The sequence below is a fragment of the Episyrphus balteatus genome, chromosome 2 (assembly GCF_945859705.1).
Source record: "Episyrphus balteatus chromosome 2, idEpiBalt1.1, whole genome shotgun sequence".
Taxonomy (NCBI): domain Eukaryota; kingdom Metazoa; phylum Arthropoda; class Insecta; order Diptera; family Syrphidae; genus Episyrphus; species Episyrphus balteatus.
The window spans coordinates 54700459-54715832 of NC_079135.1; the positions used below are offsets into that span (position 1 = coordinate 54700459).

The 15374-nt window shown below is 32.2% G+C and overlaps 2 protein-coding genes across 2 annotated transcripts in view; one reads left to right on the forward strand and one right to left on the reverse strand.

Annotated features, from left to right (window-relative positions):
- LOC129912088 (folylpolyglutamate synthase, mitochondrial) lies at positions 1–13220 on the reverse strand. Its single transcript, XM_055990197.1, has 8 exons — positions 13082–13220; positions 6093–6417; positions 5831–6010; positions 1531–1847; positions 1086–1266; positions 657–931; positions 501–578; positions 1–435 (listed from the first exon to the last, which is right to left on the reverse strand). Exons 2-8 carry the CDS (start codon positions 6237–6239, stop codon positions 3–5), a joined length of 1611 nt encoding a protein of 536 aa, XP_055846172.1. The 5' UTR covers positions 6240–6417; positions 13082–13220; the 3' UTR covers positions 1–2.
- The window catches only part of LOC129912089 (box C/D snoRNA protein 1), a 7437-nt gene continuing 4888 nt past the window's right edge, over positions 12826–15374 (forward strand). The window contains exons 1-2 of the mRNA XM_055990198.1: positions 12826–13039; positions 13162–13913. Of these exons, the coding sequence (XP_055846173.1) occupies positions 12969–13039; positions 13162–13913 (823 nt within the window). The 5' untranslated portion in view covers positions 12826–12968. The remainder of the gene's footprint in view (positions 13040–13161; positions 13914–15374) is intronic.

Genomic DNA, 15374 nt, shown 5'->3' on the forward strand with positions numbered 1-15374 from the left:
TTTTATTTTTCTGATTTAAATTTATTTTCAAATGATTGTGCTTGGCAACATTTTTCAAACTCTTCAAGAGCTAAAATCGTTGCTCCAAGTAAATGTATTGACCCCGTTACAAGAATTTCAATATTTCTGTTTTCAAATGTTTCCTTTAAAAACAAGAATGCCTCTAAAATAGTTTCAAATAATCGGGATTCTCCTTGTTGACTGATTCCATTTGATGTCAAATATCGCCAATTACGTGCATGCATCTCAGCTCTTTGAATTTGATCCTGATGGCCATATGCAGATTGTATATCTCCAACAGCCTTAAGAGTAAAAGGAACGTTGGGAACGAAACATGCAAAATCAAATTTAGCTCGTTGAGATAAGATAGTTAACAAAGCTTTCGAATCACGCTCTCCAGTGGCGTTAAATATTAGAATTTTCGGAATATTTTCACTGTAAAAATAGTACAGCTGTTAGAATTTCCAAATTCAATACATCGTCAATTATTATTTTTCAACCTTTCTGTTGTAACAGATTTGAACCAATCTCCACATATTTTCATACTTTCCGGGGTGTGTGCTCCATCTAAATGAATTCTATGGCCATCCGAATTTAATATCAATATTTAATTTTTAATTTACATACATACATATAGGTACATATATTCTACAAACCTTAAATTATGGAAATCCATAGTTTGGCAACGTCCAGGCCAAACACAGTTGTCAAATGCCTTAACAACTCTATCAGATATTGCTAAAGTGATATCATCGGATTTAATTTCTTCAGAAAGCCCATTAAGGTCTTGGGTTCCAGACTTTCTTAGCCAATTATAAGCCAGCTGAATTGCAAGTGATCCATTTAACTGAGCCATCTTATTCAACTTGTCAACTTCTACTCCTTTGGGCCAATAATATTCTGAGATTTTTGGAACTTGTATAAGTTTAGCCTGAGTAACAAAATGAAAGAAAAATTTAATGAAACAATTTTTTTTTTTTTAATATATGTAAATGAAAACTTTACAGTGATTTCTTTTTATGATAGGTATTGCTTTTAAAGAAAAAAAAAACGTACCTTAATCTAAGGAAATTAAATTAGCTTACTTCTTTTTGGGCAGCTTTCTTTTTGAGAATATCTAAGCAGGCTTCCTGATAAACATTTGTATAAACCTTTGAAAACGGTTTAATTATTCCAGATTTCTGAATGGTTATCTCTTCTATAGTGTCACCCAAAATATTTGTGTGTTCTAAGCCAAGAGATGTGATACCTGCCGTCGTAGTGTTTCTATGAATGATGTTAAAAAGTATGGTCTTTTTATAATTAATTGAGAAAAAAAATAGTTTCGCGTTTCAAAGATCTCAGACCCTTAACAATTTTGATTTGTGGATATACTGTGGCAATTAACAATGTATTTTTGAAATAAACCGATTTCAATGAACGTTTTAAGGACCTTAATCTTAAAGCTTAAAAAAAAAAAATTTTTTGAAAACAGGCCAATCATTTTTTTTAACTTTGTTTTTTTATGTCAATTAATATTTAATCAATTACCTTACAACATTTGTAGAATCATATTCACCGCCGATTCCAACTTCCAATATGGCTACATCAACCTTCTCTTCAAAAAAGACATGAAAACATAATATTGTTAAGAATTTAAAGTACGCTGGCAAATCGGTGTCGGACTCTTTGTGTTTGTCGAGTCTGTTAAAAACTTTCCAAAATATTTTTGAAAATTTTTCCTTCGATATAGCTTCTCCATTTATACGTATCCGTTCCGTAACCGAAACCAAGTGAGGTGAACTAAAAAATCCAGTTCGAATTCCGTACTCTCGCAAAATTGATTCTGAAAGAGCACAAGTGGAACCCTGAAAAAGAAAATAATATGATATAATGCTTTAGTTGAAATGTTTACAATTTTAAGTTTGTTTAACGTTGTCTATGGAAAATATTGGATTCAAAATAGGGCTTAAACGGACCTCTGATTCAGCGCATCGAAATACATTTTACATCTTTTATTTCGATGTTGTGACCAATATAGAAGTAAGTACTATTTTTTTAAGTACAAAACATATAAAACGAATGGTAAATATTACAACTAATAAATATTACATATTTGTTAACTTCTCTTGGTTAAATAAAACAATTCAGGTAAAAGAATTATATAAAGGTTTATTCGCAAAGTAAATATATAACAAGTGTCGTATCTCAACAATATTGAGGCTAGATTAACTAATAGTAATTATAATCGAAAAACTTCGATATGTGTAACGTTAATGAAAGTATGTTACAGCTATTGTGATGTAATTGTTTTTAACCAATGTTTAAGCATTCTCAGTCACTACTCACAATTTGTTTGTCATATGAACCATTTCAATTAATGATTTTTTTTATTTTATAGAACCGTCATCAAGGTCAAGCCAATAGTCATACAAAGATAGAACTATTGCCATTCGAAAAATGAATGCCAGACCAAGATGAAATATTCAAAACAGTTTAGTTTCTAAAATAAAAAAACAGATCGATCTGAACTTTTAATCTCTCTTATCATTTAGTTATTCACTGAAAAGTCGCATAAAAAAATAGCTATCTACGTATATGATCTAATTTAAAATGCGTTATATATTATAAACAATCGAAGCGTATTTTTGTGAGACACTCATGCAAACTACATTGTTTAAGAGCAAAATCGGTCAATATAAAATTAATCTGATGCCAGTTGTCTTCTATAATTGTAGATATATTTTGAAAGAACATTTTGCTTATATTACTGTCACTCGATTTTATTGATTTTTCGATTTGTATTAATAAACTTTTATATGGAAAATATGATCATATGGTGTTTTCTTGTACCGGTTTTGAGTTAAAGTTCACTGGATTGGTTTCACTGATTTTTGTTTTTTTTTTGCATAAGATGTATTAGGTTACATTTTAACAAATACGACTTTTTGAGCCTAAAAACCAATATTATTTTTCAATAGCGCTTTAATATTCTACCAATTATTGTAAAATGTTGTATTTAAAATAGTTGAATGTAGGTAGGTACCTAATTAGTTTTAATGTAGAAAAATTACAATTTTGTCTATTTGTCCGTCTATTAAACAAACAGTTGATAAATACCATCTGAAAGATGTAAGTTGTACATTATTATTGAAGTTTTCCGTTGAAATAATATTTAAACATTTAAATATAAAAGATACAGTCAATTTGAAATTTAATTTAAAAAAATACGTATACGCCCCAGTGCACATACGATTTTCCGAATGTTCGTTCTTGCAACCATTTGTATTATTAGGCGAAAACATTGGTTATGTAGTTATGTTGTTCGAGTGTAGGTGGTTTCGTGGTGTAACCACTTGGAAACAAAGGGCTTACATATCCTTAGTGGCTATTTTATTCAAAAAGGTGAAAAGGCTAAGCATTGGTTGTTTGCTCGGAAAAAAATTATTTGTATGTGAAAAAAATAATATGCACGACTGAGTCATGGTATAAAAAGACAAGGTATGATCATAAGAGCCGCCATCTTACAAAATGGGGTAATAAGGTTTTGACGTTGGGCATTTGGCAAAGTCAAAAGCAACAACAATTTCCAAGACAAATTTGCTTACAACAACAATTTCAATGGGCTGGGCTGTCAAAACCTTAAGTAGCCATAAGTTTTGACAGTTCTCGATACTGAGTTTTTTCTAATGATCATACCTTCTCTTTTTATACCATGCGACTGAGTGGCACATACATTCTCTTATGTTAAAACTTGCTTAAAATACTCAAGCCTTTTAAAATGTATAAAAGAATATTTTAACAATATAATTTTATAAGAAATTAAATTAAAACGTGAAAACGATAGCTGTGTTTTATTTACCTCCTGATCCAGATCAGATCATTGTATTTATTTGCGAAACAATAACAATACAAAATCCTGCTTTTGGTGAAAAGCTAATAAAAACAATGATCGGGGTCGAATCACGGCACACGATTTAGATCATACGTTATCATTTTGACTATTGCTGTCTGTATTTAATCAGTAGAAAAAGAAAGGGACGTATAGCGACCATACGTCAACGAACGTATGTCGTAATTTGACCCCTGACCTGGATCACGAGGCAAATAAAACACAGCTAATAGGTAATAGCCTGTTTTTTGCCTGTTTTTACAACATCCCAAATAAGATAATTTCGCATATTATCTCATTTCGAATGAAATGTTTTGATTTGAAATTCTTACCGACCTACCTAATTTGTGAAATTATCTCATTTATGTTGTAGTAAAAACAGGCTATAAAATTTTTAGAATTACTTAAACAACTCTTAAGCCTGAACTACATCAAAACACAAAGTCAGAAAAGTACAAAAAAGTAAACACGATGTTTTTTCTTGTTCCCCCTAGTAACTTATTTGTATATCTCTCTTTCATTTTAAAAAAGTATTCGATTCAAAAAGCTTGAACATGACCAAGCTTTCAATTTTCACAAAGTTTCAAAAACAAATACACTCAAACAATATTTTACTTTGTATATCAATTGGAATTGATATACAAAGTATTTCATATCCTTTCCGTAAGGTCGCTCTGCGATCACATAGCTCCTGTCATTTTCGAAGAAAAGCTCTTTTGACAAATAAATATTTCATTGACCTACTATATATGGACTGCTAGTCGTTTGACTTTTCCATACAAAAATTGAAAAAAAATGATTCCACATCTTTCTAGCTCTACTAGCGGTATAACCTTAGACGGCGAAAAGAGGAAACTTTTAGTGAATGACATCTGTCGTTAAAAGGTAGTGCTTTCTCTGTTTTTCTATATTTGTTCCTTTCGCACTTCGTCAAAAATGTTGCACTTATTCTCCGCTTTTTTTTAGGGCGCTAGTATCGCGAAGAAACAAGTGGAACCAACCTGAATATGCTTCTAGCAGTCCATTTATATTAAGTCAATGAAATATTTTTTTTTTTAAATACAGTCGATTCCATATAAGTCGAACTTCATCCAGGTCGAATATCCCTCTAAATCGAACTTTTTCACCATTTTTAATGAAACCGCCTGCAGCAATTACTCGAATTTCCTATAAACTCGAACCAATTTTCGTGTCCTGTGAAAATTCGACTTAGATAGAGTCGACTGTTGTTTACTTTTTCAAATTTTTTTTTATTTGAAATTTAGAACTTCAAAAAACAAAAGAGCTTTTTTAGTTATTTTTTTCCAATAGATGTCAGGTAAATATACATGTGATTTCTATATTTTGAGCTTTTATACTTTTTTGTACTTTTTCGACTTTGTGTTTTGATGTAGTTCAGGTTTTAGAGATGTTTTGACCTCAAAAAAACTCCCGCAAATTTTTGTTTTTCTTGCTTCGATCCAAGCTACATGGTCTAGCTTTTTGGCTCATATTTTTAATCACCCTGTTTATCGTAAGTTTATCCCTTGCTCTATTTAACAAGGTTAAAAATAGAACTTACGTGTTTTTTATATTAAAATGAAGATAATAACTTCTAAAAACAGTTCAATGTGTAACACAAAGGACACAAACATATGCTTCGAATTGTTGTTTTTTTTTTTAGCACAAAACTGTAAACTAGGCTTAAATAGCCATGTTTATCTCTTCTCAAGATTTTGTACTTCATTACTCTTTTAAATGCCCCATAGTTTCCACTGAAATCAGTACAATGGTAAGCTTTTGAGTCTTTACTCTCAATCTCAAGTCTCAACTCAACCCTCAATAACTCAACTACTCAATTCATGAACACGATACATGAGACACGACATGAAAATTTAATGTTGATCTCTTTTCTAAAATAACACTCTCTTAAAAAAATAACAATCACTTCCATGCCAATGCGTGTGTTTAGTCTCTTACCTTGCCTTTGGTTCCGGAAACATGTATCACAGAAAGTTTATCCAGCTGTTCTAAGGAAATTCCACTCCGATTTAGATACTTTACGGTGTCATCTAAATTTGTAAGCATTTTCTTATTTATAATCGACTGACGAATACTTGCGGCATTCGATTGAAGTGTGTTTAGTTTTTGAATCGCGCTCTTTAAAGTAAAAGAAAAAACATTTATTTTTTCAACCGTAGGTAAATAAATTTAATCTTTTATTACAATCTACGACACTGACCTCGTAATCTGCCATATTTGTATCTTTTTCACTATTAAATGATGTTTTCTCTGTTGTAGTTTTGCCATTACAAAAATTGTCTTTTCGTAGCATAACGATTGTTAGACGCGATTTACTGACTGAGCGTAAAATTAAATGCAGGAACATTATAACCAGAGAAACAACTATTCTCAAATTAAGTTGTTGATAAGACAAGTCTCGGATAGTAGGGCCAGGGGTGAACCGCCCTGTTTTAGTTAAGAATGAGTTCGAAACTGAACCCTAAGTTAAAAGATCAACCATCTGCAAATGATTTCTAATTTTAAAAAGAATAATTTTGCATTATCTGTAAAGACATAAATAATTAAACTTGCGTTACATTATGAAATTTAAACATATGGAAATGAGCCCTATGTTAATGTGTACCCTATTTGGATGTGGATTGAAAAATTGAAATTGAAACTCATAGAAAATATGATGCAAGAGAAATAAGAGCATAGAATAAAAGCTCTTCGGTGAATAACAGTAGAGTTCCTACAATTTATTAAACTGCTCATCGAAACATAAAGTAACTAGCATTTTTAATTACAACAAACAAATTTCTATTTGTCTATGGAAATTTATGAGTATGTGTAGAACTCTGCTCATATTGCATTCAAGAGGGTCTGAGCTATTAATCACGGTGTTATTCAGTTTTTTTATTTTATCTTACTAATTTTCTGCAATAATCCATACTTTTCAAATAAATTATCTTAAGTATGAAGACTCAGTTTAAGACAGTTAAATTAATAGAAGTTGAGCTTAAAATCATCTCTTGAAAACCTGGATTAATTACATTCGCTCAGAGGACTCGAGTATATCCAAATTTAATTTAAGACTCTGAACAGAATGACTTCTGATTTATTTTAGGTTTGACTGACGCCAATAATTGATTGGAAATAACTTGATTAAAAAATTTGAATAAAGAATATATTTTGAGCAATTTTTTAAATTGACTCGCTTTCTTAAACGGGAGGAGATAGACTTCTCCGATAGTTAAAAATAGTTATTTGTGAGCCCCCTACAATCGTGCTAAATATTACAAAATAAAATACGGAAGGTGAAGTAAGTAATAGTTAAAACGGATCAAAAGGAATCTTAGGTAGCTTTTTCAATGTAAATAGGTGCCTACTCAGTGGGCCACATTCATTAGTTATTTAACTGAAACTAGAATTTATCCAATGCAATTCAAATAGGATAAACTCGAGTTTTTCTTAAAAGCAGTTTAAACAGTATATATTTTTTTGCTGAAGGAAAGCTAAAATTTTTCTCTGCAACAAACAGCATTGAAGTTTAATTTTATACGCTTCTACTGTAAAAGAGAAAAATTATATTTTTTAAAATTCTCTTCTCTTTTAAAAATAGCTTGTTTAAAATCTTCTCTTTCAGTGTCAATAGTCAAACAAGGCCAAATATAGAGATATGAAGCAAGACAAGACATATGTTTTGTTTTTCATGTGCACGTGCTTTCTGACATTTTGTTATTCTACTTGAACTCCGAATTTTTAAGTGATGCCACTTTATGTGTATATCAAAACTGTATTTAAGTTTTTCTGATTCGAAAATACTTTTTTCTAAATTAGAAATGGTTGTGTTCCTTTGGGCTCAGCAAAGTACTTTTTAGTACTTCTGAATCCATTCAAAGACATTTTTTCTATAGAAGAAATGGAGTTGAACACAACCAGAAGTACTTAGCAGTAGATACTTAAGGCCAAAGGAACACAGCTAATATGAGTGCCTACGGCTTTGAGGTTTATCTCTATTTCAAGGGCCATCTTTTAATATAAACACTTAAATATAACTACAGCTGAAACAGAGCTTTTTCTTTCTTAAGTCTGAACTACATCAAAACACAAAGTCGAAAAAGTACAAAAAAGTAAACAAAGCTCAAAATATCGTCCCGTTTCTGCTTGAACCTCGTAAGCAGAGTTGGGGAGTAATCATTACATTTGTAATTAATTACTAATTAATTACAATGCAATTACTAGTGGAGTAATTGCATTGTAATCGAATTACTTTCCCATTACAATGGAAATGTAATTCGAAATGCAATTACAATTAAATTACCGTGTAATTTTATTGTAATTAAAACGATGAAATTACAAAAGTAATTGCATTGTAATTAAAATTGTAATTTTAAAGTAATTATATTTTAAAAACAAAATAAAACCAAAATCTAAACCTTCAACATTTCAAAGAAAAACTATGCCACATGTAAAGGGTGGACCTACAGGGATGGGAGTTGTACCCAAATGTAGGTTAGAGTCCCCGCTACCTTTGGGCATCAAAAATTTTGTATTCATTTTTTTTCTTCAAAATTCCGATATATAGCCGTTGGAAGTTGGGGGCGCGAAAAAGCTTCTGGGAGCTGAACGCTTTGACCTAGAGACATGGGGGTGGTGCCATATGAAAGGTTATATTCTCAGCTACCCAATAGTGGTATAATCCGGTTTTTGGATTTTGTTCAAAATTCCGAGATAATTGCGTTTGAAAGTTGGGGTAAAATTTTTTTTCGAAAAATCGCCGAACCTTTCAACGCTCCGCGAAGCTTAACCGCTTGAGAGCAATTTTTGGGAGTAATGCCAAATGATAGCTTGTGTCATGGGCCTACGCTTTGCACATTGTCAGATTTTTAAAAAATCATCTTCCATTTTAAACCACCGCATCATGCCTATTTTTTCAGAATCGGGCTTAACTTTTGTTGGACCTTTAAGTTCTCCCGGTTTGAGAACGCGTGCACCTACAGGTATAGGAGTTGTACCCAAATGTAGGTTGGAGTCCCCGCTACCTTTGGGCATCAAAAAAAATTTTTCATTTTTTTTTTCAAAATTCCGAGATATAGCCGTATGTGGCAAGTTGCAAGTTCCATGTAGCAAGTTGCATGTGGCAAGTTGCATGTGGCAAGTTGCATGTGGCAAGTTGCATGTGGCAAGTTGCATGTGGCAAGTTGCATGTGGCAAGTTTCATGTGTTGCATGTGCCAAGTTGCATGTGGGAAGTTGCATGTAGCAAGTTGCAAAGCCATTGTTCCTGATGTACAACACAATACTTCAATCGTCGTCGCTCCCATTGAAAATTTTCTTCATTTGCGGGCATAATAAATGCGCTGCGGTGAAATAAGTTATAGGACACAAACTTTGAAAAGTTTGTTTTGCTTAAAGCAATAATAAATTACCAGTAATTTTACTGTAACTTTTCGCGTAATATGATAATAGCTGTGTCTTATTATTCTCGTGATCCAGATCGAATCATATTGTTTTCATTTCTCTTACAAAAAAAACCAGGATCTTGCTTTGTTATTGTATAGCTAACAAATAAAATGATCTGATCTGGATCACGGGAATAATAAAACACAGCTAATATTAATTAATTTATTGAATGATTTTGTTTCATTTGACTAAAATAAAATGTTTAATTTAATTTAGAAATTTATTTCAGAGTTTCAATTACAATATAATTACTTTCAAATTCCAAAATATTTAATTACAATGCAATTACTTTTGTAATTTCATAATGTAATTACAATAAAATTACACGGTAATTTAATTGTAATTGCATTTCGAATTACATTTCCATTGTAATGGGAAAGTAATTCGATTACAATGCAATTACCCTGTAATTACATGTAATGTAATTAACGATTCGATTACCCAACTCTGCTCGTAAGTACATTTTTTTTAAAGATTTTTTTCCGTTAAACATTGCTCTAAAACTTACAGAAAGAAAAGATAAAAAGGTTTGAGTGTAGAAACAACTTAATCAATATGTCTTTAACATAACTTGATTTTAATTTGTTCAATTCATATTTTTAATTTTGAGAAAAGTGTATATTTTTTTTAAGAACTGAACAAAATTTGCTGTGTAGATACGTGGTTCAGGCAGAAATGGGACGATATAGAAATCACATGTATATTTACTTGACATCTATTGAAAAAAAAATAACTAAAAAAGCTCTTTTGTTTTTTGAAGTTTTAAATTTCAAATAAAAAAAAAATTGAAAAAGTAAACAAAATACAGTCGACTCTATCTAAGTCGAATTTTCACAGGACACGAAATTTAGTTCGAGTTTATAGGAAATTCGAGTAAGAGGCATCTATTCAATCTTTTTGCTGCAGGCGGTTTCATTAAAAATGGTGGAAAAGTTCGATTTAGAGGGAAATTCGACCTGGATGAAATTCGACTTAGAGGGAATCGACTGTATTTGAAAAAAAAAATATTTATCTGTCAAAAGAGCTTTTCTTCGAAAATGACAGGAACTGTGTGATCGCAGAGCTAAAATATAAAATATTGTTTGAGTGTATTTGTTTTTGAAACTTTGTAAAAAATTGAAAGCTTGGTCATGTTCAAGCTTTTTGACTCGAATACTTTTTAAAAATGAAAGAGAGATATACAAATCGTCGCCTCAATAAAATAATGTCGTATGTTACATTCGGCTACTTTTGGGAAAACGAAATTAAAGTTCAGATTTTTTTTTCTCGAAAACTGTACGGTGAATTTTTTTAAAAATATCATGACATATACAGAAAATATTTGTCTATTGAATTATGTTAGAATTATTTCAATATTCCAATCCAGAAACAAATAATAGTCAATATGCCGATGTCGTATGTTACGTTTTCACAGAAACTATTTGCTAGCCAAACACATACGACAAATTGATGACACATACGACAAAAATAAGCAAAGTTTTATTCGAAACTTGTTTACGACATACGACAAATAGATGTCAAATTCAATGCGAAAAACAAATAACTAACGTTAATTTATTAACTTTTCAAAATCACATTGGCTCTTGGTAGTAACCCGAGTTTAGCAAAACTCGATTTTAACAAAAACATCAATGGTAAAATAACATACCCACATCTAACTTCTAAACAATTGGTTTAGATAGAAGCAGTTCACCTATAAAATAATAGAACTTTTTTAATTTGGAAGTGAGATGTATGTTTTATTTTTTGTTAAAATCGAGGTTTCGCTTAATTCGGGTAGGTATATTACTATGGGTTATTGACTTCACAACAAAATTCTTTCCTAAAGCCTGGTACGCTGCTCGCGCTAAATTTTAGCCGAGATAAAATTCTCATACAAGTTATCGATAATTTATATGGGATCCATTTTAGCTCGGCTAAAAATTTTCGATAATTTGTATGGCTTAAAGATAAAATCACATTAATAGAAAAAAAAAATAATAGGTATACATTATTTTTAAAGCAATTTTAGAATTAATGAGATCACAGTTTACTAAAATTAAGTTATGGGGACTTTTCACGAGTCGATTTTTGAGGTGCGGCGAAGCTTTTCGACCCGTGTGAACGTAAGTCGCAGGCGACTAAAGTGACAATCCCCATAGGAAAACCTAGTCTACCGACATATCGTGCGGCTAAAATCGACTCGTGAAAAGTGGGCATTACTATTCAAGGTGAATTAAAATTATTAAAGTTTTAAGATAGCACCATAAAAGCTTCATACAAATTTCGTAGGGCCAAGTTTTCATTGTCACTGGATTCGAAACATTGGGGGAACCTAAAGGATCGGCATCAAAGAATTCATCTTCCAATATTTCGTTACGTATGCTAAATTAATAAAATCATAAAACATGCATTTTGTATGCATAAAATAGAGCATAAAGCTCCTTGGATAAACTTGGCGCAGGTCAACTCGTCCGACCTGCTCGACATCTTGATTGCAACTGAAATTACACTCGTCAGTGTATTTCCTCATGGGACAAACGACAAACGTTTACTGAAATTCCAGTAAAATATTGTTGTATGTGTTGCAAAAACAGCACCTACGACAATTATTTACCGAACGAAGAAAAACACAGATTTGTATGAAAAAATTGTAGTATGTGATAATTTTTGTCGTATGTGCACGTTTTCTGTGCACTTACGACAAAAAGCTACTGAAAATGTTTGTAAACCTACACATACGACAAAATGCATAGCGATTATCTCGGAAACGGATACAGATATCGAAAAACAGAATGAAGGAGAAAAAATCAATTAGCAAAACTGCATTCAAATCTCAAAACCTCAATTTTGCACATACGACAATATTTTATTGAGGCGACGAAATAAGTTACTAGGGGGAACAAGAAAAAACATCGTGTTTACTTTTTTGTACTTTTCTGACTGTGTTTTGATGTAGTTCAGGCTTTATTGGAACTATTTTGCTTGTGGAGCTCAGAATGTGGTGGCCAGCCATCGGGTCTTGCAATATTCATTTTCTAGGGCAAAATTAATGCTGGTGTGTTTTTGCTATTGATTAAACCATCAGATCTTAGGTTCTACATTTTTTCTTAGATCATGTTCTTTTCGGAACAATGTATGAATGATATTTCCTTTTTGACGGGGTACTCAAATTGAATTCAAAACTTAAATGAAGATTGTAAGATGTTTGTGCGACTGGAAAAACTCGTTGAATTAGTTATGGCTCAACTCTAGTAGGCTCGAACCCACACCTCCAGGTTAGCAGTCAAGCACTACATCCACTGCACCACCCACTCCACCCGCTGCAAACATACTTAGCTTAATGTCCAAAAAATGTAACCTCTTTTAGTCGATTTGCAGAATTGGAAAAATTTTCATTTCGCTTCAGCAGCGTACTAGGCTTTAGTACTAAACTCCGTTATTAATGATTATTTGAAATGAGATAAGTGGCATCTCTCAACACTCCGATTTTTTACTCCGAATGGCTTTCATTTGAAAAAAAAATATTATAAACAACAAAAACAAAATAAAGTTAGCCAATATAACCAATATTTAAATTATAAAATAACCTCTATTGCTACTGTTAAATTAAAAAAACAGTAATAACGTTTCTAAAACCAAACGAAAATTTAACAACCAGAACATACAAAATGAAGCGCCATTCCGAAATGGACAGTGACACAGATTCAACAACATCCATATCCTCCTTGGGCACTTTGAGGTAAATTTTTATTTTTCATTTAACTACTCTTAAAGCACGTACCTTGAATGAACCTCATGTTTTTCGACTGCTACCAATTCTGTAAAATTACTGAAACCACACTTGAACTTGATCTTTTACAGTAAACGCCTGGGAAAATGCGAAGTTTGCGGAGCCAACGATGCCAAGTACACTTGTCCCAAATGTGAGGTTAAAACTTGTTGTTTACCTTGTTTGCAAATCCACAAAAAGGAACTAGAATGCAGTGGCATTCGAGATCCCACAAAATTTATTCCATTAAAGAAAATGACAAAAATGGATTTCATGAGTGATTATTATTTTCTAGAGGAATGCACCAGATTCGTAGAAGATCGCAAGCGCGATCGAATCAAACGTTACACCCGTTATAACAAAGTTTTACCCAAAGAACTATTCCGACTTAGAAATGCTGCAGCCAAACGTAAGACAACCATCCGCTTCTTGCTCGAGAACTTTTCGCGTCGCAAAGAGAACACTTCGTATTTGAATTGGAAAACCGATATAATTTATTGGCGGGTAGAGTGGGTGTTTGTAAATGCTGAAAACATGGTATTTGTTGATGAGAAATGTTGCGAAGACGATAGTCTCGGAACGTTGCTGGACAAATATGTTAATGAACAGAATCCAGAAATTGTACCGAAGAAGAAGTGTTTGGAATACTATCAAAGTGAAGGCATTGGGAATTTAATAATACTTTTGAAAGCAGAAGGTGTGAAGAGGTCTCGTAACCGATTCTTCCGGCTGGATATTTCTAAAAGTCTGAGAGATAATTTGGCGGACAAGGTTTTAGTTGAGTATCCTTGCATTCACGTGGCTTATGATAAGAATACACTCTTATTGGATATAATTGAAAGTGGTAAGTTATTTTAAATTTCTTATATACCTATATTCTAGCCCAGTTATCTTCTTGAATCTATAGACAAAGACAGTGCGTCAAATTGACGCAAATCGAAGAGTTTTTTTTATAGTTATGCTTATGGAGAACGGATTTTCCTAACTTTGCCTTTTTTTCTGCAATATTGTAAGAAAGTGTAGACTTTATACAAACGCGATTCAGTCCCCCTGCTTCCAAATATGTTTTTAATTTAGCATTTTTTGCATTGCACAGTGGTCGATTTTGAGTCACTAGGTGGACTTTATTCTTTTGTATGTCTTATTGGCTTTCAATATTATTTTTAATGTGATAACTTCATACAAATCGATGAACCCAGGGGGGTCGAATTACGGCATACGTTGGTTAACGTATGGTTGCTATGTGTCCCTATCTTTTTCTACTAAATAAATAGAGACACAATAGTAAAAACGTTAACGAATGATCGTAATCGTATGCTGTAATTCGACCCCTGGTCTCGGGTTCTACCCGTGCCTGTTAAAAGTTTTTTTGATGTTAGCTGATATATTCATTATTATCAATGTACACCTTAAACTATTACACTGGTTTGCAAGGATTTTGTTGCCGAAACAAAAATATACTTTTCTGAAAGTTTTCGGTGTCCTGAACTCGAATCCGAAGTCAAAAAAAATTAATCAGCTCCCGTTTTTTGAAATATTACCGTTTTCGAGCCATTTTGGCCGTTTTTTATTTATTTCTTTTTTGTTTTGATAGATATATTAAATAAAATATAAAAAGATAAAAGCCAGGACTATATCTGTGCAAAATTTCAATCATTTTCATTGTCACATTTTTGAGATAAAAAGATGGTCTTTTTTTTAACGTAATCAAGGGGCACGGTAGTGCCCAGCCAAGTTCTCTAGCAACTTTGGCACTACACCCTTATTTACAGGAAACAACTCAGGCCATTTTCGACCCCCCTCTAACTTCCACACCAAAGATACTAGAAATTTCAAACTCGCTTCATTTGTTAAGCTGGTCAAAACAAAACCCCTCACAAAATTTCAGCTTGCTATGATGAGTAGTTTCTGAGATATAGGGCTTCGAAAATCTCAAAAACCGTAACTGACTGACTGACTGATTCACTCACTGACAGATCATCAAAATTATGGAGAACTTCCCGTTATCGTAGAAACTTGAAATTTTACACGGTTATAGGACTTGTGGTGTATACAAAGGAAAAAATCGAAAATTTGAGATTTTCAATTCAGGGGGCGTGGCATCCGCCCATTTCCGCTGAATTTTCATCAAATATTATAGAGCACTTCTGATTATCTTAGAATCTTGAAATTTGGTAGAATGGTAGAGTTGGTAGTTTATACAAAGGAAAAAATTTTAAATTTGAGAATATAAGTCAGGGGGCGTGGCAATCGCCCATTTCCGCCAAATTTTCATCAAATATTATAGAGCACTTCTGATTATCTT

Bases quoted from the DNA above. Each gene is read 5' to 3' on its own strand.
- LOC129912088 (XM_055990197.1), bottom strand. From the start codon at position 6,239: ATGTTCCTGCATTTAATTTTACGCTCAGTCAGTAAATCGCGTCTAACA. The intron at 6,011-6,092 runs GTCAGTGTCGTA...TTTACTTTAAAG, and splicing joins CAAATATGGCAGATTACGAG to AGCGCGATTCAAAAACTAAA. The intron at 579-656 runs GTTTGTAGAATA...GGATGGCCATAG, and splicing joins ATGGATTTCCATAATTTAAG to AATTCATTTAGATGGAGCAC.